Below are 27,612 nucleotides of genomic sequence, written 5' to 3' on the forward strand. Positions count from 1 at the left end.
ATAGGGAGTCACAAACGATAATAATATAGACGGCATGAGGATTCATCATTTCATCACACATCATTAATGATGATATTTTTTATTTTGAAGGGAAATCATTAATGATGATAATAATACAAGACAAACAGATGGAGTTTGGTTGTTGAGGTCAAAATCCAACAACTAACATATCAATGAAGAAGAGATAATGTTGTTTGAAGTATCATACGAATTACCCGGTTCATTGTCGGTATTTTTTATGTTATTAATCTCAGCAGAGTTCTACACTCTTTGAAGTCAAAAAATTGTTTTAAAGGAGGTTGTCCGCTTGTTGGTTCCGAACTTGCGGTCACTTCAGCTCTAGAGTCATACCATGTTTGATGTATTCACACTTAATTTTGTATCGTAACGTGAAACGTGGAGATCGAACAAGCAAGAGTACAACACTATATGATTTCGGGTGTTCCGAATGGCCACAATCATAGACTTTCAAGCATAGCATTTATGGCAGATTCTATGAAGAAAATTTGTAGCTTCATTTTGGTGTGCTAACAAAGACGGCACATTGTAATTATGTACCATTAATTAGTCGGTTTGTATGTATGTAATAGTGAAAATTAGCCTATAAATAGCACTACAATACTACGTAAATCAACCAAATCAACAAGAGTTGTGTATCTTGAGTTTGTGTAACAACGCTTCGAGTTTAGTAGTGTATATCTATATCCCTTTGTCTCTAGGAGACTAAAGTGTTATAGAGCTGTATCGTCGAAGTAGCCAACCAGCGTTGTCAATTTATTAGTGTTGTAAAAATGTTAGAGAAAGTACTTAACGAGTCATTTTACATGCATCCCTTCTCATTTTCTTTCCCTTCTTTGATCTTGTTCCTTTTATTCCTATACAAATGGCTATCAACAACCTCTTCGAAAATTCATAACTTACCTCCATCTCCACCAAAAGTGCCAATCCTAGGACATCTTCCTAAGCTAGGTGAGCTCCCTCACCGTACTCTCAAATCTTGGTCTGAGCGATATGGTGAGCTTATGTTGATCTACTTAGGGAGCAAGCCTACCCTTGTAGTCTCATCTGCAAGGGTAGCGAAAGAGATCATGAAAACACACGATGCTTCGATATCCAATCGAGGTAAGTTTAGTATAAATGATAAAGTGTTGTACAATAGCAGGGATGTTGCTGCTTCCTCTTATGGAGAGTATTGGAGGCAGATGAAGAGTATATTTGTGCTCCAACTTTTGAGCAACAGAAGAGTTCGGTCTTTCAAGGGTATACGAGAGGAAGAAACCGCTTTGCTGATGGAGAAGATTCAGCAAAGTAATGGATCAGTTGTAAACTTGAGCGCGATGTTTATGGGGTTGACGAATGATGTGGTATGCAGGGTTGCATTTGGGAAAAAGTATGACACCGAAAATCATCAACAAGGTGGTGTTGATTTTAAGTTGGTCTTAAAGGAGTTTGTGGAGTTGCTTGGGACTTTTAATATTGGAGATTTTATACCTTGGTTGGCTTGGGTGAATAGATTCAATGGTTTGAATTCAAAAGCGGAGAGAGTTGCAAAAACTTTTGATTTGCTATTGGAAGAGATACTTACAGAGCACACTGATCGATTCAATCGAGCAGGAGATTATAATGATGATGAGAATGGAGTAAAGGATTTTATCGACGTTTTACTTCATGTGCAGAAGAATAATTCAACCGGTTTTCCTCTTGAAAGAGAGAGCATCAAAGCTTTGGTAATGGTAAGTTTTGTAGCCTCTAGTATAACAACTTTTCGTCGTATTGATTTGTAAGTGTAGAGTATAAAACATATTCCCGGGACTCAACCATATGCCTCTTTAATTTCCTCAGTTATACTTGCATAGTTGCATCACCAATTTAAGGGAAAAAAAAGACTGCAAGAATTCCTTATGTTCTGAAATTATATGTACAATCCATGCAGGACGCCTTTGCAGCAGGAACAGATACGACATACACGGTGCTAGAATGGGCGATGACAGAGCTCTTACGAAAACCAAGAATCATGGAAGAAGTACAAAAAGAGGTAAGAGAAATTGGTGGAAGTAAAGATTACATAGCAGACGAAGATTTGGAGAAAATGAAGTACTTGAAAGCAGTGATCAAGGAGACTCTACGAGTGTATCCACCAATTCCGTTGCTGGTTCCTCGAGAATCAACCCAAGACGTAAAGATAGATGGTTACGACATTGCTGCCAGGACTCTTGTTTTTGTTAATGCTTGGGCAGTACAGAGAGACCCTGCTACATGGGAAGAGCCAGAGGAGTTTCATCCTGAAAGGTTTTTGAACACTTCAACAGAATTAAAACGACAGGACTTTGAGCTGATTCCATTTGGGGGTGGCAGAAGGATGTGCCCAGGAATGACATTCGCGTTAGCTAATAACGAGCTTGTGCTAGCAAATCTTGTGCACAAGTTCGATTGGGCGTTACCTGCTGGGATCAGTGCCGAAACACTTGACATGTCTGAATGTACTGGTCTCACTATACATAGGAAGACTCCTCTTCTTGCTGTTGCTACTCCACATGTTTTCTAGTATGAAGAGAAAGTGAACCATTAGTTTATCATTAGTCTCTAATAGACTACTACAAATATAGCTGTTTTTAAATCACCTGAAGGTTGCAAAAGTCCTAGTAATACTAATACAGGAATGTATAATAGTACTTTGAATATGGATATTTCCAATGTTTAGAAAACTTGAGGAATCAAATATAAGTATCTCTAGCTTGATTAATGATTATGTCATTGTAATTTTGTACTTCGTATTATTATTACTTTAATTTATGTAAATTAGATGCATATTCGAAGGTGATACTGCACTAATTACTACGGACATTTGTACATGTCCGCAGTACATAAGAAATTCCATAAAATATTTTAGACAAATTGAATCTCGTTACCTCAACATGTTATTCAATCTACAGCAAACGGGGCGTTAATGTTTCAGGCTAAGTTAATTCTAAGGTGAGAATCATGAGAAGCTCGCTTCCACAAACAATTAATGATCGAGTATTCGAGTGACTTCTAATCCAGCTCAATGATTGGTTCATAAATTACATGTAGAAAAATCAAATTTAAATGACAGATTAACAGGGAGATTAGGAGAGGAAGATTTTAAGGCACTGTTGTAGATTTGGTTGTTCAAGTCAAAATTTGTAAGGATCCACATACATTAATAGCCAAGGATATGAACATGGGGGTTGATGACTTTATGCACCAAAAATTTAACATAGAATGATCAACATAATCTTAACTTTTTCCTATATTCAATTAACATAGTGTGATGACTCATGAGATTGCAATACCACATAATCTTCTCATTCTGTCTCCTCAACCATACACTAGTACATGATATAATATGGTTTAGCATTGACCAAAACAATTTTATTTATTAAAACTCCGGCCAGTCCACTATTTGACCTAAAAGAGATCTCATAAAAATTGATTACTAGGAAATTCTAATGGAATGGAGGGAGTATAGGCAAGAACGGGCCAATATTCGTATAGTATTTAATGCTAATACGAGTACTTCTTAATAATATAAGGATTTAGTGTTTCCTCAATTACTCTCTATGTGTGGCCACATGTGTAAGCACGAATTCGATTAAAGATATTCGATATCCGATATTGAATATCTAAACTTCAAGAACATCTTCCCAATTCAGCAAGACATTCTCCCTCAAAATACTATCAGTGAAGCAAAACCTTGACTTAATGTGACCTTTCCTTTTCTTTTGCAACCTTGACTTAATGTCACCAACTCATCACTCTTTTCTCCAACATTTTACATTTACCCCATCCACTTTATCAGGTGAAGCAAAAGAGGAAAATAAAAAATATGCAAAGCATGGCAAAAATAGGTCACACATATTTGGCCCTAGCACCAAGCCTATTTGACAACGGTGTCATGCCAACAACCAACATTGTGTAAAATTTGAATAGTCAATAATAAACACTAACTTGAATGTTGTAGCTCGTAAGGATGTACAATGAGGTATTTAAGTTAAATGAAACTTTTATTAGGGGTGAACGGTGAAGGGAGTAATACTTAAGTTATTAATGAGTAAAGACGAAACTTAAGAAAAATTCACGTTTTAACGTATACTTGAGGGTGAAGATACTTTACCGCGAACATTCACATAAGACAACCCACACAATTGTAAAAAAACTTATTCTTGTTACCTCATCTTATTATTCTGTACCAGACCATATATCATGGCAAACTACATAGTATCTTGATAGATCGGCGAATGACAACGCCACCAAAGACAGGACCTGAGAAAACAGAGCAGCAGGATATAAGCTTTCAGGCTAAGAATGAATCGTTTAGAGAGATTGTACATGGACACATATCAAACAGAGGAGAGGATATCATGCATGTGGCAATAGCAACTTTCCTTGACCATCAAAACTACACAATATGACATATCACAACATTACAACAGTGACCGCAAAGATGATGTCGTTAAGATGTCAATGCCAACCACATAGTCATACCGCAATAAATAAAAGTTGTGGCTACACTTAGCTTACATGATACAAGTCATATACCTATCACTAAATAAGTAAAAAGATTTGAAATCTATTACTGTCTATTTTAGAATAACTAACATTTAAACGGACATTCGGACATACTTGTATATGCATAAGTTTGACCATTAATAAATGTACAAATATGCTAGTAAAAATTAGCACTATGATTTTATGTCATTTATGACTATATAATAATTTTGATTTAGTAATACAGTCAAACTATGCTAGTTATTCTGAAACAGATAGCGTAACTTGTATCCAAAATGCAGGGTAGAATTAGGTTTGCAAGATACAGTCAATTTAAACATGTGACAAAATTACATAGTTTGCTAACAAATATGCAGAGCAACAGAGAGTGAGGGATAGCTCAAGTGGTTAGAGCTTCCCTCCCGGTTTCAGGAGATCCTGGGATATGCAGGGCAACATGATATCAAACTGATACTATCCATCGTTATCTATTTATGGCTACTTAAAGTCCAAGTATATCCTTAAGAAAACATTACACAAAAAAAAATTTCCACTTTAGAAAATGAGGAATATATGTAGTGCTCCAGAAATAGCAAAGAAAATACTGAGCTCGATTTATATGCATCCCATCTCATTTCTTCTCCCTTCCCTGTTGTTCTTACTCTTCCTATACAAATGGCTCTCAACCGTTTTTTCAAAAACAAAAAACTTACCGCCATCTCCGCCAAGATTGCCAATCTTAGGACATCTTCACAAGCTAGGCATTCTCCCTCATCGCTCTCTACGATACTTGTCTGAGCGATATGGTGAGCTTATGATGATCTATTTGGGGAGCAAACCTACACTTGTAGTCTCGTCTGCAAGGGTAGCGAAAGAAATCATGAAAACACATGATGCTGCAGTCTCCAGCAGAATTAAGTCAAGCACATATGAAAAGCTGCTTTACAATTGCAGGGATGTAGCTTCTGCCCCTTACGGAGAACATTGGAGGCAGAAGAAGAGTATTTTCACGCTTCACCTTTTGAGCAGCAGAAGAGTTCGGTCTTTCAGGAGTGTCAGAGAGGAAGAAGTAGCTTTGTTAATCAAAGAAATTCAGCAAAAAAATGGTTCAGTTGTGAATTTGAGTGAATTGTTAGAGTTCTTCACCAATGATGTGATATGCAGGGTTGCGTTTGGAGGAAAATACAGTGGAAATAAGGAAAATGGTGTTGATTTTAAGGTGGTCTTAAAAGAATTTGAGGAGCTGTTAGGGATATTCAATGTTGGGGATTTCATACCCTGGTTGGCTTGGGTGAATAGACTCAATGGTGTAGATAAAAGATTGAAGAAAGTTGCAAAAGGCTTTGATATGATACTGGAAAAGATACTTACAGAGCACGAGCATTCTGATCGACTTAATCGAGCAGGAACTTTTGGTGATGGTAAAAATGAGAACCAAGGTATGGATTTTGTAGATGTTTTACTTGAAATTCAGAAGGAAAATTCAGCTGGTTTTCCTCTTGAAAGAGATAGCATCAAAGCTATGATATTGGTAAGTACACTTGACCCTCTACTAAAATTTCTTCTTTCATACGAACAAAAAACAGATAATAAGATTATGGTAGAGTCTTGACGTTCTAAGATGTTGTCACCAAATTGTTTCATGTAGGATGCATTTGCAGCAGGAACTGATACGTCTTACACTGTGCTAGAATGGACAATGGCAGAGATCTTAAGTAATCCCAAGATACAGGATGAATTGCAAAAAGAGGTAAGAGGAATTGCAGGGGACAAAGATCACATAGTGGAAGATGATATAGAGAAGATGATTTACTTGAAAGCGGTGATCAAAGAGGCTCTACGACTGCATCCACCTGCTCCGGTACTGGTGCCTCGTGAATCAACCGAAGATATCAAAATAGATGGTTATGACATTGCTGCAAGGACTCTTGTTTTTGTTAATGCTTGGGCAATCCAGAGAGACCCTCTTACATGGAACGATCCTGAGGAGTTCCGTCCTGAGAGGTTCTTGAATTCTTCTCTAGACTACAAAGGCCAAGACTTCGAGCTGCTTCCATTTGGAGGGGGTAGAAGGATTTGTCCAGGAATATCATTTGCAATAACTAATATCGAGCTCATGTTAGCAAACCTTATTCACAAGTTCAAGTGGACGTTGCCTGCAGGAGGCAATGGCAAAATGTTTGACATGTCTGAAGGCCCTGGTCTCACTACACACAAGAAAACTCCTCTTCTTGCTGTTGCTACTCCACACCTTTACCAGTAGACAGTCCATATGCAACCGTCAGTTAAATGGCTAAAATAAAATTTAGCAGCTTTTCCTATCATCTGTAAAAATTAACAAAGTGTAAACTAGCGTAAACCATAAAAATTCTATGCGCCCTGCAGCCTGCAGGTTCTCCTTACGTTAACATCAGTCTATAACATTCTCCAATTTCTCTAATTGTAAAGACGTCATCACGTCAAGCTACAAGCAAGACAACTTTTCCTTACAATATCTTGAGTGCCTTAGTAGAAATATGAAGACACTATGTAACATGCTAGATTTTAACATGTATTACAGTTGCTAAAGATGGGGCACGAACGTAAACAGAGAAGAGAAGCAAGAATAGGGTGAGTATTGCTCATTTACTGACACTAGTCACAACTTAAGATCTTATATGAGATATACTTGCTAGTAACATCAACATATGCTAGCTTCATGTTAGAGAAGATGTTACTAGCTCCAAGTTTAACAACTACCGTAATTGCAACTAAAAAAAAGATGTTACAAGTAATATACCTTGGGTAAATTAGGCTAACATGAACACTTAACAATTAGAGGAGTTCGTTTTCTAAATTTCAATTACAACTCTCCAAACCTTCTATTCTAAAAATCTCTGCAGGCCTTTTTTTTTTTACCTCTCCAATTACAATTACAGCCTCAGCTAAATACAAATTACCCAAAAAAACTTCCCCACAATTTACACTTTTATTGTCAAGCCTAAGATAGGTTTTTTTTTTTTTTTTTTTTTTTCTGTTATAATTATTCTATATAGTTAATTATAAAGGAGTCGGTTTTTTTTTTTGTTTTTACAAATTAGAACATACTCTCAGTTACGTGTAGTTCTACATGCAACTGAAAATGTTTTGGTATTGTGATAAATGCACATACGTATAGAACAAATTCTCATAACATTATAATAAAAGCACAAATATTAATATAAAACAACATTTGTAATAATTAAAAGCACATAGGACACTTGAAAACGAATAAAGACATTAAAAATCATTAACTTCCTTGATAAATTTCCTTAACATTTACGGAGTACAAAACATAAAGCACATTGTTAGATAATAAAGACAAAAACCCAATTGCATGTAAATTTACATCCAACCACGTTTAACTTAACCAATTAGTCATTTCCTACCTTTTAATTACAAGGCTCCAAAACAGCCTCATAACTAACACAAATTCTTATGTGGGTTGGCAAAATTGTATAACCAACTATTATGGGGTTACTTTTACCCGGTCAGCGTTACGGATTACTTTGTCAGTGTTATAGGAATTACTCAATCAATATTGTAAGAGTTTTTCACTTAGTGTTATAGGGGACACTTTGTTTTTTTTACAAGCGGCCACATAATGTAATCAGCTGCATACAAGATGCGATATAAATCTAAATGCTATCTCTTAAAAATTTAATATAAATTAACAAAAAAATCTCATATATTGTAGCTATCCACATCTTTACCAAGGATTAGAAAATAAATTTGATAATCTCTAGTATTTATGGATCAACTAGTTACCAAATTTGTCATAACCATTGACAAAAATGTTTGGACGTGTGATCCACGCATTAAGGTTGCCAATATATTACTTTGTACAAAAGGGCATATCATGAAAAATAATTTAGACAAGGACTTTAAGCCAATGAAATAATTTGTACTTATTTCGTTCAGCAATGTTGGACTTTAAGAATCTCCATCCTAGGAACAACATTGGCCTTCAATATCTTAAGCAACATACTCCTATATTTTACTTTTTAAGCATTGAATTTTACAATCTTCAATGCACATCTTTGACCACCATAATCTAGCTATTCAATAATATATGAGTAACAATTCACAAATTTGATATTTAAGAATATATATTTAGCTGAATTTAACAAGATTTCACATGATACGGTTTTAATATTTATAATAATGAATATTTATAATTTTATGGTCAAATTTATAAAGGTTGACCATAGAAATTAAGGTGTAAATGGTAAAAAGTAACAGAGGGAGTAGTGACCTATTCTTTTGTAATTTTTCCATACAACAATGAGTTTGTCTAGCTACAAACTCAAGAGAGTATGAAGACAAACCTCTTATTGTTGCCCTAATATGCCAAAATTTAATGACGTGGGGAAAGCCATGCAAGGTCACCTTAATGGCCGTATAAATCATTGAGATAGCCATCAACACACAAAGCATTGAGTAAACTTGTAGAGCTCAAGAATATGTCTATTGTTCTTCAAATGTTTGAAAAATTCCTTAATTCAATTCACATTCATCCCCTCTTATTCCTTCTCCCCTCACTCTTCTTCATAATCTTCCTCTACAAATGGCTCTCCACCAACTCTTCAAATTTAAACTTACCACCATCTCCACCAAAATTGCCAATTCTAGGACATCTTCACCAACTAGGCGTGTACCTTCACCGCTCTCTCCGGGCTTTGTCTGACCGGTATGGTGAGCTTATGCTCATCTACTTAGGCATAAAACCTACACTTATAGTCTCGTCAGCAAGGGTAGCAAAAGAAATCATGAAATCACATGATGCTGTATTTTCCAACAGGCCTAAGTCTAGCATTAGTGATAAGCTGCTTTACAACAGCATGGATATTGCTGCTTCCCCTTATGGAGAATATTGGAGACAAATGAAGAGTATATGTGTGCTTCAGCTTTTGAGCAACAGAAGAGTTCGGTCATTCAGAGGTATAAGAGATGAAGAAACAGCTCTGTTTATGCAAAAGATTCAGCAAAATAGCGCATCAGTTGTAAATCTAAGTGATATGTTTGTGGTCTTGATGAATGATGTAGTATGCAGGGTTGCATTTGGAAGAAAATATGGAGGAAATCAGCAAAAAGATATTGATTTCAAGGAGGTCTTAAAGGAGTTTGCGGAGCTGCTAGGAGTATTTGATATTGGAGATTTTATACCCTGGTTGGCTTGGGTGAATAGATTCAATGGTATGAATAAACGATTAGAAGAAGTTGCAAAAAGTTTTGATTTGCTATTGGAAGATATACTCAACGAGCACTTGGATCGACTAGATAGTACAGGAAATTACAAAGTGAACGATAATGAAACTAAGGATTTTGTAGACGTTTTACTTGAAGTTCAGAAGGAAAATTCAGCTGGTATTTCTCTTGAAAGAGAGAGCATCAAAGCTCTGATACTGGTAAGTACATTCTTGCTTTTACTCTTTACTAACAGTACAACTTTACCTTTCACCAAAATAAGAAACAGAGATAATAAAGATTATGCATGAGTCTCAATGTTGATCCTTTTTATGCAGGATGCTTTTGCAGCAGGAACTGATACGACTTACACTGTATTAGAATGGGCAATGACAGAGCTCTTGAGAAATCCTAGAGTAATGGAAGAACTGCAAAAAGAAGTAAGAGGAATTGGTAACAAAGATCATATAACTGAGGATGATTTGGAGAAAATGAAGTACTTAGAAGCAGTGATCAAGGAGACTCTACGGCTGCATCCACCAATTCCATTACTGGTGCCTCGTGAATCAACCCAAGATGCACGGATAAATGGTTATTACATTGCTGCTAGGACTCTTGTTTTTGTTAATGTTTGGGCAATCCAGAGAGATCCGATTATTTGGCAAGAACCTGAGGAGTTTCGTCCAGAGAGATTCTTGCAGTCTTCGATAGATTTCAAAGGGCAGGATTTTGAGCTAATTCCATTTGGAGGGGGAAGAAGGATTTGCCCAGGAATATCATTTACGATAGCTAATATCAAGCTAGTGTTAGCAAACCTTGTGCACAAGTTTGATTGGAAGTTGCCTGTTGGAGTCAAAGGTGAAACAATGGATATGTCTGAGAGCACTGGCCTCACTATACATAGAAAAACTCCTCTTCTAGCTGTTGCTTCTCCACATCTTTAGCAATGAATTATAAATGCTCCTAAATTGAGAAAAGGGAGTTAACTAGCCTAGTTGATCTCTATATTGTAACAGGTTAAAATAAAAGGCAAAATAATAGCAGTTCTCCATTATATTTTAGTAAGCATATAACTGCAAAACATCAATACTTCATACTTCCTTCGTCCCATAAAATTCTTCCCACTTCTACTTTATTTCTTTCTTTTCAATAATACCAATACATATTTTTTTTACCCAAGTTGGCAACTTTTTGGGACCACTTTTCTTTTTACATTCTATTTCTCTCCTTAAAAAGTAAACACATGAAGCAATTTACATCAGTGATTTTTTATTTTTTTTTATTTTTTTTATCATTTTGTGGAGGATGATAAAAATCACCCGAAATTATTACAAGAAGCTGTTCCGTGCCAAAATTTTCCAGCTCTCAAATTGTCATGACAAATCATTGCCATAATTTGACACTATCTGAATTTGTAAGAAATAAATTAAAAGGGCAAAGAGTGATGTCCTACTCTCCATAATAATTCTAAAGAATAGACGTCCTACTCTCCATAATAATTCTAAAGAATAGACACATTATCACAACAACAGCCACACAGAAATTTTCCCTAAAGATCCACAACCTTTCTTTTGTTTGGTTAGGTTAAGCGAGTAGGGACTTTGAACTCGCGACTTTGATAATAAACCTAATCTCAGCCTTTCTCAGGGACTTTAAAAAGAGCCTCTCTTGGGTAAGGCATTGAGCCACGCAGTTGATTTCACCCACAGGCTCCACTCTCCCTGTCCTCGAATAATCAAGCTAACCTATGGTAACCTTATACACTGCTTTACCTAGAAAGAAAAACTTACGGAGTACTATTGTTAATTCGTCAACAAAATGCAACTAGGGTAATCATGAAGACCCAGTATTATGACTGCGGAGATATGGCAATAACGCCATCTATTCTATGGTGAGTGTTTAAACTTCTATGGTCAAAATCTGTTATCATATAGTATATATACAAAGTATTTGATATTGAGTATAGAGATTTACTGAAAACATATACCTTCCGAGAATTTGGTCTTTCAACATAATTTATTGTCCACTGCCATATAAATTCCTCGTGTGTGTAAAGGTCCTGTATATCCAAAAAAGCCACTGGTGATAAGAGACGGGACAAAGACTTCATGAGTGAAATTGTCACCAATGTTTTCAAGAAAAAATAACACCAGATAAACTTATTAATCAAATATTCTCAGAATTAAGCCAAAATACATGCACTTGCAATGATCTTATAGACATTTAAATAAACTTCAAGCAGGGCACGTTTGATGCTGGGACAAACACATTTTGCACAGGGCTACAATGATCAATGACAGTGTAAAACACAGCCACACCTACAAGATGTAAAAGAGTAAGCAATATTTAATTGAAAGACACTCACAATTAGAAGTAGTCCAACAAATTCAAGCCACCCCTTCCTTCTGTCTCCTAATTCAGACCATAGCCTCTAAGCTACTTTGTAACCAATAATATTTCTAATAAGATGAAGGACATGGAAACTAACTTCTTGCTGTCTTATTGAACATTGACAACCAAAAATAGAGTTCAACACTGGTCTAAGGAAGGTAAAATGCACATAATTTTTGAAGTTTACCCAGTGAAGGTGCAGTGGGCCAGTGGCTAAATACATACACATTCTAAGAGAGAGCAATTTTGGTAGTAGCAGAACCAGCACTCCTACACAGTAGCATCAGTAACCCAGTATCAATTGGTAATAAAAGAATTTCAGTAGTGAATGAAAGCAACGAAAATTCTGAAGCAATTGAAAACAGCAGCAACTAGAGTAGTCGCCAGATAGTCATGAAATATAAACATACTAGAATGACTAACTACCAATGAAAGCCAAAAGACAGATCTCCAAAATAGGTTCTGACTTCCTAGAGAATTATTCTCTTTTCAGGTGCTGCTGCTTCCTCAATTTGCACCAAACATATCCTTTTTGTTACATAGTTACATCTACTCACTGTGCCTTCAAGTTTCTATAACATGCACAAACCACTGCCTTCAATTTTGTGTAAGATGCACAAACCACTTAAGCCTCAATTTACCCATCGCAACATAATCCCTAGTCTAATCAACCACAAACTTTTAAGTATACATACCCTACTATCAACTATAATTAACTTCTCAACTTGCAGACGTTCACCATATTTTTGTCAATATGTAGTAGTGAATTTTTCTAGAATATCTGATAGACAGGAATTCTGGAACAATTTTTGGCTTGAAGCAGACTGTACTCATGTACAAGCCCAACCTTTCCAAGATGACAAATTGCATTGTATCAATGCCTTCTTACACTTGACTAATTGGTCATTCACTCAGGAAGTATGTTGGAATGACTTGAAAATCAATTGAGTGTTCACGTATAAGCTAAGGAATGAATTGCTTATCTTAAGCAAGGAAGAATTGAATGGGTCAACTTTAAATAAGCATATCACTGAATCTACTAAAATTTTTAAGATGATTCAAGTTGGAGGTGAGAAATTGTGTCAAGAGATTGCCAACGACTGGACATAAGCTTAATCACTACAAGAAAAGGTTTGATTTCTGACGGATAGGTTCCGACGGACATGAAAAATTTCGGAAAATACAAAATTTTCGACGGATTTAAAAATTTCCGTCGGAAATTTCTGACAGAATTTAAATCCATCGAAAATTACTAACGGATTTTGATTTCATTGGAAATTTCCTACGGATTATTTTCATTGAAAACAAATAGTTTCCTACGGAATAGTCGGAAATTTCCAACGGAATTAACATTAAAAAAACCCCTAATTAGTCAGCTGCCCCCCTTCCCCCTTTCATTTCCTATTACCTCTTTAGTACATTGGAAAATATTTTCATACGACAGACTTCTCGATAAGAAACAAGGAAGCTATGGCTGTTTTACGATGAGTTGTCTGAATTGACTACTAGAACAGACGGTTGGTATCCAAAAGTGGTCAATAGCTTTTAAATTGATATGTCTAGGTTAGCACGTTCATGTCATCTTCCACACGTACATGTAAACCAATTACCCTGTAATTTAAATACCCATATAGGATTATATGTTATTTATCCACATATTGAGAAGAACATTGAAAGCTAAGGGCTTGTTTTGTATCCTTTTTAATAAAAAAAAAAATCAAAAGCGGAAAACAAGAAAAAGGTGTTTTCACTATTCTGTTGTTAGTTTGCAAAATTACCTTGATTTTAATAAGTTTGACTAGTTTTAAATTCATTATAAAACATATATATGTTTTCGAAAAACAAAAAAACCAAAAACCGTAGCGATACCAAACGAACCCTACATTTTTTGTTTTGTAACCCTTTTGCTTTAGAATGGAGATTAGTGAGAAATTACTCTTGTGAACACTTATTGAAATCAATACAAATGTCTTCTTTTAGGTAGGTTTTATAGTCTTCAAGTGGTTTGATTGAATGACTTTCCCACCTTCCAAACTCTTATCTCTTTAACTCTCTTATTTCTTATTCAACCAATTTGTTCTTTGCTAATCACTTCAATTATAAACCATCTGCTCTAATAAGTTATGTGTAGTTTGACAGCTTTTAATAATTTAGCTGATTAGCTCTACTGGATGGCTTCAATCAACATAGCTTGATTGATGCCATTTTCAAGAAAATTAGCAAAGACTTGTATCACCAATTTTCTCACTAGAGTGAACATAAATATAAAACAAATAATAAATTGGAGAAAGTCATCAAGAATTGAACATATATGGGATGGCACACGGAAATGCATGACTTCTAAATGGTCCTACAAAGATAAGAAAATCTTGATAATATATTCATTAATTAATGTTATCTTCAAGTATATTAAGTCAAATTTGATCCTACAAAGATAAGAAAATCTTGATAATATATTCATCACATAAGCTACTTTGGAGTTTTAGATCTAAATGGTGTAAAAAAAAAATGCCATTTCACACTAACGTCAATTTAATGATCAGATAAAAGCTTGAAAAAGGAATTAAATAAGAATTTCCCACAATCTTATTGAAAAAAAGGATAACTCAAGTTTGGTTGAAATTTTTACTTTGTAGATCAAAAAGTCAAACACAATCCTAACAGCAAGCAACCATGATCCAAGTTTAGAAGCTAATTCAGCTGAGACGAAAAAGAATAGCTTATATTATGAACTGCTCACCTTTGAAGATCATACACTCCTTGGACCATGTCAAGGCAAAACAGTCACATTAGCCCTTTTTGTTCACATCCTTTCATCTCCTCAGATAATGCGATTTGTTCTGCATATTAACACAGTTACAGATGTTCAAATTAATATTTGTTTGTAAGGTTATGAAATCTTATGATGCACTTAAGTAGAAGAGTGATTCCATATCCAGTCTCCTGTTTTATAACCCTGACATTAACTACAATGCATCCCTTCATTCCACTTCTCCAAAATATAATACATATCCGTGTCTGATGAGTCGGAGCAATACAGAATTTTCTTCCCATGTAATAAACAAGACGAGAAAAATATCATAGGGTTACCACACAAACAAAAGGTGTAATGGCATAAAAAATTGTATCATCTATTCTGAATTTAGCAGTCACATAACTGGTTCAATGCCAGATAAAGAGAGTAAAAGATACACGACAAACTAGCTCAGATGACAAAAACAACATTGATAATGAGATATTTTTGTAAATTAAATAATTAATATTGCTTCCATCCCTTGTTGCTTAGAAACAAAAATCAAGCTAATTCTTTAATCCATATTACACATCATTTGTCAAAACCTACACTTGCTAATTGATTAAACTACTAAACACGCCTAAAAAGAACTGCTACGATAGTCATACCTTGAAAAAGACTATTAAGATTATCCATATGTCAGCAAAAAAAAAAAAGAAAAAAAACCCAGATTGCCTATGGTATACAGTAATTACAGTCTATGGTAAAAAAAAAAAAAAAAAAAAAAATCTAACTAATAAAATTAACCTATTTACAAATGCCTATGGTAGACAGGTTATTTTACTTTTCAAGAGAGAAAAATGCAAAATTATCACAAATCTAGCCAAAGCCAAACAAAGCGTACAAAAGCTTAAAGTGCAACATAAAGTTATAATTAACAAAGTACCTCAACAATTTTCTGGCATAAGCTTGGGATATTCATGTAACTCCTCAACTCAAAGTACTGTTCACTTTTGTATTCAATGGAGGATATGATACACTGCTAGAGTGGGCAATGAAAAAGTTTCTGAGACATCCCCAAGTTATGAATTTACTGCAAAATGAGGTACGGGGAGTTGTTAGACAAAAAACAATGGTGCCTAAAGACGATATGAAAGAGATGAAGTACTTGAAAGCATTAATCAAGGAGGTACTTAGGCTAGTCCTCCACTCCCATTGCTGGTGTTTCGAGAGCCCTCACAGGAATAAAATAATAAATGGTTATGACATTGCTGCAAGGACACAAGTAATAATCAGGGCATGTGCAATACAGAGAGACCCGATAGATTGGGAAATCCTGTGGAATTCAATCCAGAGAGAAGAATTTCCAGTTGATTCCGTTTAAAGCATGAGAAGAGGTTGCCCAGGGGCACCCTTTGCTCTAATCACTTGCTGAGATAGCATTAGCAAATGTTGTTTACTCTTTTGATTGGAAATCAGCCAATGGAGTAGAAAATGAAGTGTTTCATGTGCCTGAAAGCCGGGGTGTGAAAATCAACAGACGGTATCCTCTTATAGCCATTGCAACTCCGTATTCTTGCAGCTAAATAACATCCCAGGCAATCAACATTGTTAATCAAGAATAAACATTTGAATCATCAAATGCAAAAGACATAAGACTCAGTTGTATATCTAACATCCAACAATGTTGTTAATGTTTATGTACTCAGTATAATGTGACAAGTTGTTTATAATCAGCCTCATTCTATGGCATATAGCAATAATGAGTGACCATGCAAGAATGGAATGTGAATTTCAGTACAAGGAAAATCAGCCTCTTACTGGAAAAATAAAAAATGCTTTTGAAAAGAGCTGCTAACTATGTTTAATGTCATTTAGCTTAATTTTCCTACATTTTCAACAAGAACCCAACTATTCTCCGCCAAAAAAAAAAAAAAAAAAAAAAAAAAAAAAAAAAAAAAAAAAAAAATCACTAAATTTTTTTGATGTTGAAATATATATATATAAAGAATAGAAGAAATAAAAAATTGTGGTGCTCTATTTACTACCTAGCCAGCTTCCCAGACTCCCAGTACTAGTTATCCAAGAACAATTAGTACACAACCAATGAATTTATCTCACAAAACTCCCTCTGCTCCTAAAAAGATGTCCCTAATGCAAAAACTTTGATCATGCAATGCTAATTTTTTTTAAAAAAAAAGTTAAAAATTATAATAATAACATTGCCTTTTTTGGTTAAAAAAATATGAACATCTTTAAGAAACGAAAAAGAGTAATAGAATATAATCATTATCACACTGCTAGCCAGATCATAGTTGATTACTTGACACTCAGGTCATGACTAACATGCCTAGCACGATGTTACTCCAACTCTTCAAATCACCAACACTGATTCCTACACACTCATACTAGACCAAAATTCAGCAACATTTTCATTAAGCGGTCATGTCTGACACTTGGACATCAAAATAACATTAAGTCCTAAGTTTAACACGCCTAGCCGAATCAAAATAACATAGCCTAGACATCATAATAAAATACAAGTACATTAAAGTTTTTAATATCAAATTAAAGAGATTACATCAAGTTACTGTATGATCACAACAAGGATAACCTAACACTCTTCTGAAATAATTTCAATCAAACCTACCGAATTTGGAATTACAATCATCAAATTATTTAAAATTAGAACTAAAAAGCACAGTAAATTGACATGAACCTACCAATTCAAGTAGTTAATCGGTTCAGTCCAAAATTAGCAATGCCCAGATCTTGAAAATCTGATAAACATCATGAATGGATGATTTGAATGAAGAAGCAAATTAAACTCGTATATGAAAACATCGCTCATTACTTAATCTCAAAGTGCCAAACTTTTTTGATCTTGAATTCTTAGAATTGGGGGAAGTGAATAATAATGAGAAAATGACCAATTGTTTGCTCCATGGTTAAATTAAGTGGAATTAAGTTTGGTGGAATAGAATTGATGAGAGAGAAAAAAGGTAGAAATATTTATAGTATGTTACTACTCTCTTCACCCCAAAATACATGTGATGCTGGATTTTTTTCACTATTTATGTATTACCTTTGAACATGATATTTTACTAACATAATAAAAACATATTTTATCAAAAAACATGTTAGATACTAATATAAAGTTATATAATATAGCTTTAAAAATAATTTTCATTGATATTTAATTATATAAAATAAAGTCAAACTAGTACATTGGCATGTGTGAATGTTAACTATGTCACACATTTTGAGACGGATGGAGTACAATCTTTGATATTGGGTAACTTAATGGGACTTAAAAAGAAAAGGAACAGGCCTTACCAAGAAAACCAAAACGATATCATGAAAGAAACAAATACTTTGTGTAAGAAAATAGCGTAGAAAAATATGGAGTATTTAGAAAATACTACTCGTACAACCAAATTAATCTGACAGAGTACAACCAATTCAACTCTTACAAGAACATAAAATTTAGAACTTTACAGCAGAGGATACACTGTAATAAGAAAGAATACATGTGAGAATCAAAACTGTAACACCAACGCCAATGCAAGCTAAGTATTACTCCCTCCATCCCCTTTTTTTGCTCCATCCCACAAATCTACTTTATAAGAAAGATAGTGGGGGTGGTTCCTAGTCAATATTAGTGAGTAATAACCATGGCCCAAAATGGAATGGGCAATTAATAATGGACATCTACTTCTGGCAAATGGAGCAAGCAAAAAGGGATGGGGGGAGTAATCTATAAGGAGAAGGCCAGTTTGTGCCTGCATTTATAACGAGTGGCGTATGAGTTCATAGAAATTGTAGAAACATACAACTGAATTATGTTTCAGAAGTTTTACTCACATTTTCCAGTTCAAGTACTGATCAACAGTAAGAGGTTTTAGACCTCCAAACCAGTTAAGCATAAATATATTTTCAATATCTGGTCTGAAGACCTGGAAGTTGTGGCTCTCTGGCCACTCTGATCAAAACAAAAACACTTACTTCTTCAGCCTTTACAATAAAAAATCAGTCAGACTTTGGGAATAAGATTATAAGGGCGTGTAGTAGACAAGAAAATATGTTAAGGTTACCCACACATAATTCAGGTGTAATGGTATATTGGCATCCAAAAAATGTACTATCTTATTCTGAATTTAGCGATCACATAACTGGTTCAATATAGATAAAGAGGGTAAAAATTCCGATGCCATATGAATGAAGAGAGTAAAAGTTACAAGACAAACTAGCTCAGATGTGATGCAATTAAATTTCTTGTATAGACATAGTCCACCAACTGCAGAAAACGATCACAATAATAAGATAGATAGTGAGACATTTTTGTGAATTTATATTGCTTCCATTTCTTATTACTTATAAAAAATATCCAACCAAATATTTAATCCATATTACACATCATTTGTCAAAACCTACGCTTGCTAATTGAATAAACTATTAAACACACCTAAAAAGAACTCCTTCAATAGTCATACCTTGGAAAAGACACCTGTGATTAATATGCTAGCAAAAGAAACAAATCTAGAAGCACCAGAACATGGCATAGAGTATATCTAGTCTATGGTAAAATATAGATAAGTTAGATGAAAAAGAAAATACTTTTTATACGCTAAATATGTGAAGGAAAAAAAAAAAAAATGGATGCATGAACTACAATATCTATACGCTTAGTTTTAAAAAGTGCGCCTTAGACATCTTCTATATGCTAATCTTTGCAGTTTGTTACAATTCCTTCTCTCAGCTAAACTAGAAAAAAGACGAAAATTTTATTTACGTGTGTTAAGTTAATGCAATTATGCTTATACTCATATAAAACAAATTATCAGTCTTGATCTCGGCCTCTCAGCCCATCACTATCATTTAAACAATTTTTTTTTTCCATATACAGCCCAGGCAAGTTGCAGCTAGGTGTGAAGCGCAAGAAATGGCATATCCTAGGTTCCTAACTAATATAATAATTTTAAACTAATTACAGATGTTAATCATCATTAAAAACTACTCCTTCGTCCGGAAATAAAGTCACCTTGGACTGCTAGCCTCTACTCATGTCCTAGCTTGTCTCACAGCAAAAAATTGCTTCTCTCTTTCCTTTTACTTTCTGACTCTCCTCAAGTTGGCTTCTACTAAGCCTCTTATGAATCATTGTCATTACCCTTTTTAGCATCATTAACCATAAATATAAAACAAATAACTAACTGCAATAAGTCATCAAGAACTCAACAAGTATCGTACGGCACACGGAAAGATATGTTCTACGCACTTGAACCCAACATATAAGCTCAACTACAAACTTCAAATATTCAGCAATTTTATACTAGCACTCCTTCACCACATATATTGCTCCCATATTCCTTTTAAGATGTCTCATTGACTTTGCCTCACCAATTTTCTTTTTCATTAACTTCAACCAACTAAAACTTAATAAAATAACAATTCTACTATGAGGCAAATCTAAAGGGATCAAGGGATTATAAAACAGAAATATAGAACCACATATTATTCATCAATTGATGTTCTTTTCAATCAATCAATCAATCAATCAAAGCCTTAATCCCAAAAGTGGGGTCGGCTAACATGAACCAAATTTGATTATTCCGTGTAGTCATCAACATAAATCTTTCTCCTCCATCCCTTACGATCCAAAACTTCATCCTCACGTAAATCCATGCACTTCATATCCTTCCTCACTCCTTCCAACCAAGTCATCTTTGGTCTCCCTCTTCCTCGTTTAATCCCTCCATGGTCCCACTCTTCCACTCTTCGCACCGGTGCACCCTCGGGTCTCCGTCTTACATGTCCAAACCAACGCAGACGATTTTCCCTTAATTTATCTACAATGCCCGCCACACCTACTTTCTTGCGAATAACCTCATTTCTGATTCTATCTCTTAAAGTGTTTCCACACATCCACCTTAACATGCGCATTTCCGTAACCTCCATCTTTTTAATATGCTCTTTCTTAGAAGCCCAACATTCTGTACCATAGAGCAACACTGGTCTTATGGCAGTCCTGTAGAATTTTCCCTTCAACTTTAAGGGAATGCTGCGGTCGCATAACACTCCCGTGGCCGCTCTCCATTTAAGCCACCCTGACTTAATCCTGTGGGTCACGTCTTGATCAATGTCACCATTCTTCTGGATGATCGACCCTAGGTACTTAAAACATTCACTCATGGTCAAATCCTTTCCATCCAAACTCACCACTTCATTGCTTGTCCCCCTCTGAGTGCCAAAACGACATACCAAATATTCAGTCTTACTCCGACTTAGCTTAAACCCTCTAGATTCCAACCTTTGCCTCCATTGCTCCAACTTGACATTAACCCCATCCTTAGTCTCATCCACCAAAACGATATCATCTGCGAACAACATACACCATGGAACCTCATCTTGAATTGGTCTAGTTACTTCATCTAGAACCGTTGCAAAAAGAAAAGGGCTTAATGCAGACCCTTGATGCAATCCGATTGTAATAGGGAAATCTTTTGTCAACCCTCCGCATGTCCTCACATTTGTTGACACATCCCGATACATATCCTTAACTAGGTCTACATACCTTCGTGGGATACCTTTCTTCAACATTGCCCACCAAAGTATCTCTCTTGGCACCTTGTCATATGCCTTCTCTAAATCAATAAAGACCATATGAAGATCTTTCTTCTTTACCCTATAAAACTCCATCATTTGTTAGCTAAAAATAAATTAATCCTATTATTCATCATTATATGTACTTTTCAAGGATAAGTTGAACCGACATGATTCTACATAGAGCCAAAAATATATGATTATATATATTCATCATATAAGCCATTATAGAGTTTCTTAGCTAAATAATTTCAATTAATTCTGTCCATACTAAAATCAAGATATATATGATAATTTAAATTCCCAAAAAGAACAGGTAAAGGATTTGCCGTCTTCATATATATATATATATATATATATATATATATATATATATATATATATATATATATATATATATATATATATATATATATATATATAAGAATACGTGTTTGGTTGAGATTTATGTATGATGAATAAAAAAAAGTCAAATACAATCCTAACAGCAAGCAAGCCTTGCTTGCCTAATCCAAAAAAAACTAACTATTACCCAAATGTATAATCCATCCAAACCCTTCACATTTAGAAGATCATACACTCCTTGGACCACATCAAAGAAATTCAATCACGTTAGACTTTTTTGTCCTTGTCCTTACTTTATGCTATTAGATTTGCATAATTACAACCATGTATAGAAAATGTAATCTCTCCATTCCAAAGTTAGTTTGCCATAACGCTATACGTAATGAACAATATATCCTTTGATCAATTAAAATTAACTTGAATAGCTTATTCTACTCTCATTTCCACCCACTCTTACTTGCCATCACTACCACTTAAGCCACCACCACCACTAAAAGTCTAACGACCACCACCACTAACAAGGAGTACCATCACCTTCTAACACCTAAGCCACCAACACTTAAATCACCATCCCCTCATCAACACTTTCTACGAACTTAATATCTAATGCAATCTAACTTTTTGGTTGTTGGAGATTAGTTTGCTACCAATGAGGTGACAATGGACCACGTATATCTGGGAGGCTTTGGGTGAGAAAGAAGAATTTTTTCGTCGGCCAGGAGATATTTTTTTTTTCGTCGCCAAAAGGAATGGTCCCACTGATTTTTATATTTACATATGGGTCCACTTATTTTCATACTCACTTGTATTTTTTAAATGCATCATTTGGATTTCTACACTATTTATATATTACTTTTTATTTAATTTGATATCTAGATGTTTTGGTTGGATGAATTGATTAACTTTTTTTAAGATGGGAAGGGATATGATTTTGGCAAGATAAAAGTACAAATCAATAATGAAACTACAACCAAAATAGTAACTTAGAGTTCTTCAAACAATATATAAATAAAACTATAAAAGTTGTTGACATATTCGTTTCTAGAAACTGATTGCTCCATAATGATTTTTAAAATCTTAAAGATATCCTTACTAACACGATTGTCACGTACACCTTCAAGCTCCTAAACTTCTGTTTTGCATTCCTACTATAAATTGAAGCTACAAGTTAAAGCTTCATATTGCTCCAAGTGAAACAGAACACTAGAAGAAATGTCTAATATTCTTCAGTTCTTAGAGAATATTTGTTTCCAACCCCTCTCCCTAACGTTCATACTCTTCTTGATCTTCCTTTACAAATGGCTAAATAATAATCCTATGCAAAGCAGAAATCAGCCACCCTCCCCGAGAAAGTTGCCCATCTTAGGCAACCTTCACCAACTTGGCAAATTCCCACATCGTTCATTGTACTCTTTGTCCAAGAGATATGGAGAAGTGATGTTGATTCACCTAGGTAGCACACCTTCCTTTGTTGTCTCATCTGCAAGCACAGCTTGCGAGATCTTGAAGACCCATGATGCCATCTTCTCTAATAGACCTAAATCACGCATCACGAGCAAGATAATCTATGATGGCAAAGACATAGTCTTTTCACCTTATGGGGAATATTGGAGACGGATAAGGAGCATTTGTGTCCTACAGATGCTCAGTAACAAAAAGGTTCAATCCTTCCGAAGAGTAAGAGAAGAAGAAGTCACTCTAGTGATTGAAAAAATCAAGAGATCAGAACAATCACCAGTGAACTTGAGTGAGATTTTTATAGCATACACAAGTAGTGTGTTGTGTAGGACAGCCTATGGAAAGAAGTATGCTGGAGAAGTGGGAACCAATTTTAAGCTTCTTCTGAAGGAGTTTGTAGAGGTCATGGCAGTATTCAGTATGGGAGATTTCATACCCTGGCTTGGCTGGATTGATCAACTCACTGGTTTGAACAATCGGGTGGACAAAGTCGCGAAAGAGTTTGATAAATTTCTTCAACATGTAGTCCAAGAGCATCTAGATCGAAAGGTTGAAAAGGATGAAAGTGAACAAGATTTTGTGGACATTTTGCTGGATGTTCAGAAGGAAAACACAGCTGCTCTTTCCATGGACAACATCAAAGCCATTGTACTGGTAAGAATTTCTACTACTTCCTTAATTTTCACTTTAATTAATTATTGTACAACAGAAGTCCAATAGTGATCACCAATAAAAATTTCCACATAAATTTGCAAAGCAGATAATCAAAATAAAGTACCACAACTATTTCAGCTTAAGCTTGTTAAAACTTACAAAGTCAAAACTGGTTATGCATTTGATGAAGGATATGTTTGCTGCTGGGTCCGACACCTCATACACACTACTGGAGTGGGCAATGACAGAGCTGCTGAGACATCCCCAAGTCATGAAAAAACTGCAAGATGAGGTAAGGGGAGTTGTTAGAGAAAAAACAATGGTATCAGAAGATGATTTAGAAAAGATGAAGTACTTGAAAGTAGTGATCAAGGAAGTATTTCGCCTACATCCTCCACTCCCATTGCTGCTGTTTCGGTATCCCTCCCAGGATGCCAAAATAAATGGGTATGACATTGCTGCGGGGACACAAGTAATCATCAATGCATGGGCAATACAGAGAGACCCAAATTATTGGGCAGAGCCTGAGCAGTTCCGTCCAGAGAGGTTCCTGAACTCTTCAGTAGACTTCAAGGGACAGGATTTCCAGTTGATTCCCTTTGGAGCTGGCAGAAGAGGTTGCCCAGGGATACCCTTTGCTTCATTCAAAATTGAGCTCATGCTAGCAAATCTTCTCTACTCATTTGATTGGAAATCAGCCAATGGAGCAGAAGATGAGGCTCCTGAAGTACCTGAAAACCCAGGCATAACAATCAATAGACGGGATCCTCTTATGGCCATTGCAACTTTATATTCTTGCAGCTGAGAACATGCTGCACATATTAAAAAAAAGAATCGACATTTGAATCACAGATGCTCAAGGCAGTAGACCAACAGTATCAATAATCCAACAATAACAATTCCATGTCCGAGTTTATTTATGTCCTACTCGTATTTATTTTAATCCTGTTCATGATTATGTTCTTTAGTATAAAGTTTCTGATGTCCCTTAATTAAGCTATGATGAAACCTCTTCAAAGCATTAGGGTAATAATTATGTTGGTGTCGTATTTAAAAAAATAAAAATAAATGACTTCACCCAGTCAATTCCTTAGCTGATTCCTCCTGATCTCAAGCTACCTTTTAGAGATAGTGACTTTGGAAGAAAAGGAGGTGCCTTTCCATAAGCTTCCCCACTCCAAATGTGCCTGTATTTAGATTCTCTATTGAATTCAATTCCCTGGAAACAACAATTGGTACAATATTCAATGTTGCAAACCAATAAGCATCTCAGTTTTTACATATCAACCAATCAAGCTTAACCCACCCGATAAAGTGTAGGTAAACATATTTCCATTCTTGATGATGACAGGTTCCCAAGCAAGAAGTCAAACTAAGTTTGAGATCATTATTTATCATGTGGAGTTTTTTACTCAGATTGTACAAACCAAAGTTGTCAAGTTCATTAGTCCCCTTTGTGAACAACAATCTGATATAATGTACAAATTGGTACAATATGATACATGTTACAAATTTGGGCTATTCTAAAACTTCATGAAACACAATACATTTCTGGTAGCACTTAGAACATAACAGAACATACCACAAACTTCATGAAACTATTTAAGTTCCTGTAGTACATGTCCTACATAGCAGAACATAACGCATTTCTGGTAGCAATTAGACAAATTGACAATAATTAATTAAATGTCAATTTCATGAAACATGTCATTATTAAATAGATAAGTAGCTTAGAGTAAGATGACCCACACGTTTATAACCAACAACCATGTACTATGGTCTATGAGATAAGATAATGTGTTTTGAGGTAGAGAACTCTCAGGAAATGAACCACAAGAAATTTACAACTCGAATCACATCACTAACTAGTGTAGTAATACTCAGTTGTTTGTTTTCCCTTTCCCTGTTCTTAAAATCCTTACCTGAACAACTATTATGCCACCACTCATTCCTCCCTCTACTCCTTCCTGTAAAAGTTAAATCTCAAGCCAGATCGATTTCTAATATCCCGACAAACATTGAAACAAGTGAACAACATCTAGTGCTCCCCATAGTACTCAGTTTCTGCATTTTACCTGACATACCTAGGTAGGATTTTTGACACATAAGGACACTAGTTTAGACAATTGAAAGAGTTGCCTCTTCATCTTGGATTAAAATGCAGAACGTTTCATAAAATAGATGATATCAGGATACATATCCAAATAAAAGTGATTCCAATCTGGATTCTGGATACATACACTGGTATGGACACTTCAATACATACAATGGAATAAACACTAGAATGTGACTAACAAATTCCATCGGGTTCCTGAACCTTTTCTTCCTTTGATTCCTTCTATTAGTTCTATATTATAATAACGGGCTTACAGCTATCACACAAGGTGAAACAGAACACTCAAAAAAATGTCTACTGTTATTCAATTCTTAAATAACCTTAGTTTCCATCCCCTCTCCCTCCGGTTCTTTCTCTTCTTAATCATCACCTATAGATTTCTTAATAAAAATACTGGCTGAAGCAGATAACTGCTACCCTCCCCAACAAATTATCCCGTCTTTAGTAACCTTCACCAACTTGGCAAATTCCCACACTACTCTACACTCTTTGTCCAAGCAACATGAAGAAGTGATGTTGATCCACATCAGAAGCACTACCTCCTTTTTTTGTCTTGTCATAGCACACAAGATCATGAGGACGTATGAGTCATGATATCATCTTCTCCAATAGACCTCAATTACACATTACAAGAGCAAGATCATCTATGATGAAAGAGACAAAGTCTTTTCACCTTATGGGGAATATTGGAGGCAGGTAAAGAGCATATCTGTCCAACAGCCCTCGAGTAACAAAAATGTTCAATCTATTAAGAAGGTTAGAAATGACAAAGTCAGTCTAGTGGGCTGAAATGATCAGAGCATTTCCCTATTACTTAAGTGAGAATTTGAAGATGCTCTCAAGCAATGTGTTCTGTAAGGCAGCCTTTGGAAAGAAGCATAACAGAGAAGTGGCAGCTTTTGAAAGAGTTTGTTGAGGTCATGGCAGTGTTCAGTATGGGAATTTTCATACCCTGGCTTGGCTGGATTGGTCGACTCAGTGGTATGGACAGTTGAATGGATATAATAGGCATAGACTTTGATAAGTACCTTGAATATGTTATCTAAGTGCATGGATCGTAAGACTGAAAACGAAGAGAATGAAAAGGACTTTGTAGGTATTTTGTTAAATGTTCAGAAGGAAATACAGTTGCTTTTCACATGGACAGCATCAAAGCCATTATAATGGTAACGATACCTAGTACACACTTGTCAGCCCACACATAAACCCTTAAAATCTGAAGACAAGGTCAAATTTCAATGACTATAATAAAAGTTCAAAATAACATGTCTCTTTAAAAGACAGGTAATTTTACTTATCAAGAGAGAAAAAATATCACATATTTAGCCAAACAAAGCGTACAAAAACTTTAAGTGCAACACATAGTTTTAAATAAGAAGGTACCTCAGCTATTTCTGGCAAAAACTTGTGATATTCATACAAAATTGTGAAATCACTTTTGTATTCAATGAAGGATATGTTTGCAGCTGGGTCCGATAAAACTTATACACTACTAGAGTGGGCAATGACAAAGCTGTTGAGACGTCCCCAAGTTATGAAGGAACTGCAAAGTGAGGTACCAGGAGTTGTAAGACCAAAAACAAAAAAAAAAAAATGG

At 35.2% G+C, this 27,612-nt stretch overlaps 4 protein-coding genes and 1 long non-coding RNA gene across 8 annotated transcripts; 4 read left to right on the forward strand and 1 right to left on the reverse strand.

The window, feature by feature from the left end:
• The first annotated feature begins 632 nt into the window (after positions 1–632).
• Positions 633–2,705, forward strand: LOC145624247 (cytochrome P450 736A117-like). Its single transcript, XM_081677254.1, has 2 exons — positions 633–1,733; positions 1,934–2,705. The coding sequence occupies exons 1-2, from the start codon at positions 792–794 to the stop codon at positions 2,543–2,545; spliced, it is 1,554 nt and encodes a 517-aa protein (XP_081533380.1). The 5' UTR covers positions 633–791; the 3' UTR covers positions 2,546–2,705.
• Positions 2,408–24,426, reverse strand: LOC145624252 (uncharacterized). 3 transcript variants are annotated; one of them, XR_014110406.1, is made up of 10 exons: positions 24,289–24,426; positions 24,059–24,179; positions 16,033–16,421; positions 15,786–15,932; positions 14,846–14,945; positions 11,702–11,773; positions 6,323–6,760; positions 5,223–5,366; positions 4,192–4,284; positions 2,408–2,541 (listed from the first exon to the last, which is right to left on the reverse strand). It is a non-coding gene; the product is annotated as an uncharacterized LOC145624252 (long non-coding RNA). The 3 variants fall into 3 exon arrangements; XR_014110408.1 differs by lacking the exons at positions 14,846–14,945; positions 15,786–15,932; positions 16,033–16,421; positions 24,059–24,179; positions 24,289–24,426 and adding an exon at positions 12,293–13,815; XR_014110407.1 differs by lacking the exons at positions 14,846–14,945; positions 15,786–15,932; positions 16,033–16,421; positions 24,059–24,179; positions 24,289–24,426 and adding an exon at positions 12,080–12,261.
• On the forward strand, positions 4,872–6,943 carry LOC145624246 (cytochrome P450 736A117-like). Its single transcript, XM_081677253.1, has 2 exons — positions 4,872–6,040; positions 6,158–6,943. Exons 1-2 carry the CDS (start codon positions 5,072–5,074, stop codon positions 6,770–6,772), a joined length of 1,584 nt encoding a protein of 527 aa, XP_081533379.1. The 5' UTR covers positions 4,872–5,071; the 3' UTR covers positions 6,773–6,943.
• On the forward strand, positions 8,959–10,765 carry LOC145624248 (cytochrome P450 736A117-like). Its single transcript, XM_081677255.1, has 2 exons — positions 8,959–9,935; positions 10,053–10,765. Exons 1-2 carry the CDS (start codon positions 8,991–8,993, stop codon positions 10,656–10,658), a joined length of 1,551 nt encoding a protein of 516 aa, XP_081533381.1. The 5' UTR covers positions 8,959–8,990; the 3' UTR covers positions 10,659–10,765.
• LOC145624249 (cytochrome P450 736A117-like) lies at positions 22,979–27,597 on the forward strand. Of its 2 annotated transcripts, XM_081677257.1 has the most exons (3): positions 22,979–23,899; positions 24,090–24,626; positions 27,395–27,597. In XM_081677257.1, the coding sequence occupies exons 1-3, from the start codon at positions 23,000–23,002 to the stop codon at positions 27,443–27,445; spliced, it is 1,488 nt and encodes a 495-aa protein (XP_081533383.1). In that variant the 5' UTR covers positions 22,979–22,999; the 3' UTR covers positions 27,446–27,597. The 2 variants fall into 2 exon arrangements, with proteins under 2 accessions (XP_081533383.1, XP_081533382.1); XM_081677256.1 differs by lacking the exon at positions 27,395–27,597 and having other exon boundaries at positions 24,090–24,898.
• Positions 27,598–27,612: the final 15 nt, after the last annotated feature.

Source organism: Chenopodium album, chromosome 3 (assembly GCF_948465745.1).
Source record: "Chenopodium album chromosome 3, dcCheAlbu1.1, whole genome shotgun sequence".
Classification (NCBI taxonomy): Eukaryota; Viridiplantae; Streptophyta; class Magnoliopsida; order Caryophyllales; family Amaranthaceae; genus Chenopodium; species Chenopodium album.

Excerpts from the sequence above, each read along its gene's own strand:
- LOC145624247 (XM_081677254.1), top strand. The coding sequence starts at position 792 with ATGTTAGAGAAAGTACTTAACGAGTCATTTTACATGCATCCCTTCTCA. Across the intron at positions 1,734-1,933 it reads GCATCAAAGCTTTGGTAATG|GACGCCTTTGCAGCAGGAAC; the intron begins GTAAGTTTTGTA and ends CAATCCATGCAG.
- LOC145624249 (XM_081677256.1), top strand. The coding sequence starts at position 23,000 with ATGTCTAATATTCTTCAGTTCTTAGAGAATATTTGTTTCCAACCCCTC. Across the intron at positions 23,900-24,089 it reads ACATCAAAGCCATTGTACTG|GATATGTTTGCTGCTGGGTC; the intron begins GTAAGAATTTCT and ends CATTTGATGAAG.
- LOC145624248 (XM_081677255.1), top strand. The coding sequence starts at position 8,991 with ATGTCTATTGTTCTTCAAATGTTTGAAAAATTCCTTAATTCAATTCAC. Across the intron at positions 9,936-10,052 it reads GCATCAAAGCTCTGATACTG|GATGCTTTTGCAGCAGGAAC; the intron begins GTAAGTACATTC and ends CTTTTTATGCAG.
- LOC145624246 (XM_081677253.1), top strand. The coding sequence starts at position 5,072 with ATGAGGAATATATGTAGTGCTCCAGAAATAGCAAAGAAAATACTGAGC. Across the intron at positions 6,041-6,157 it reads GCATCAAAGCTATGATATTG|GATGCATTTGCAGCAGGAAC; the intron begins GTAAGTACACTT and ends TGTTTCATGTAG.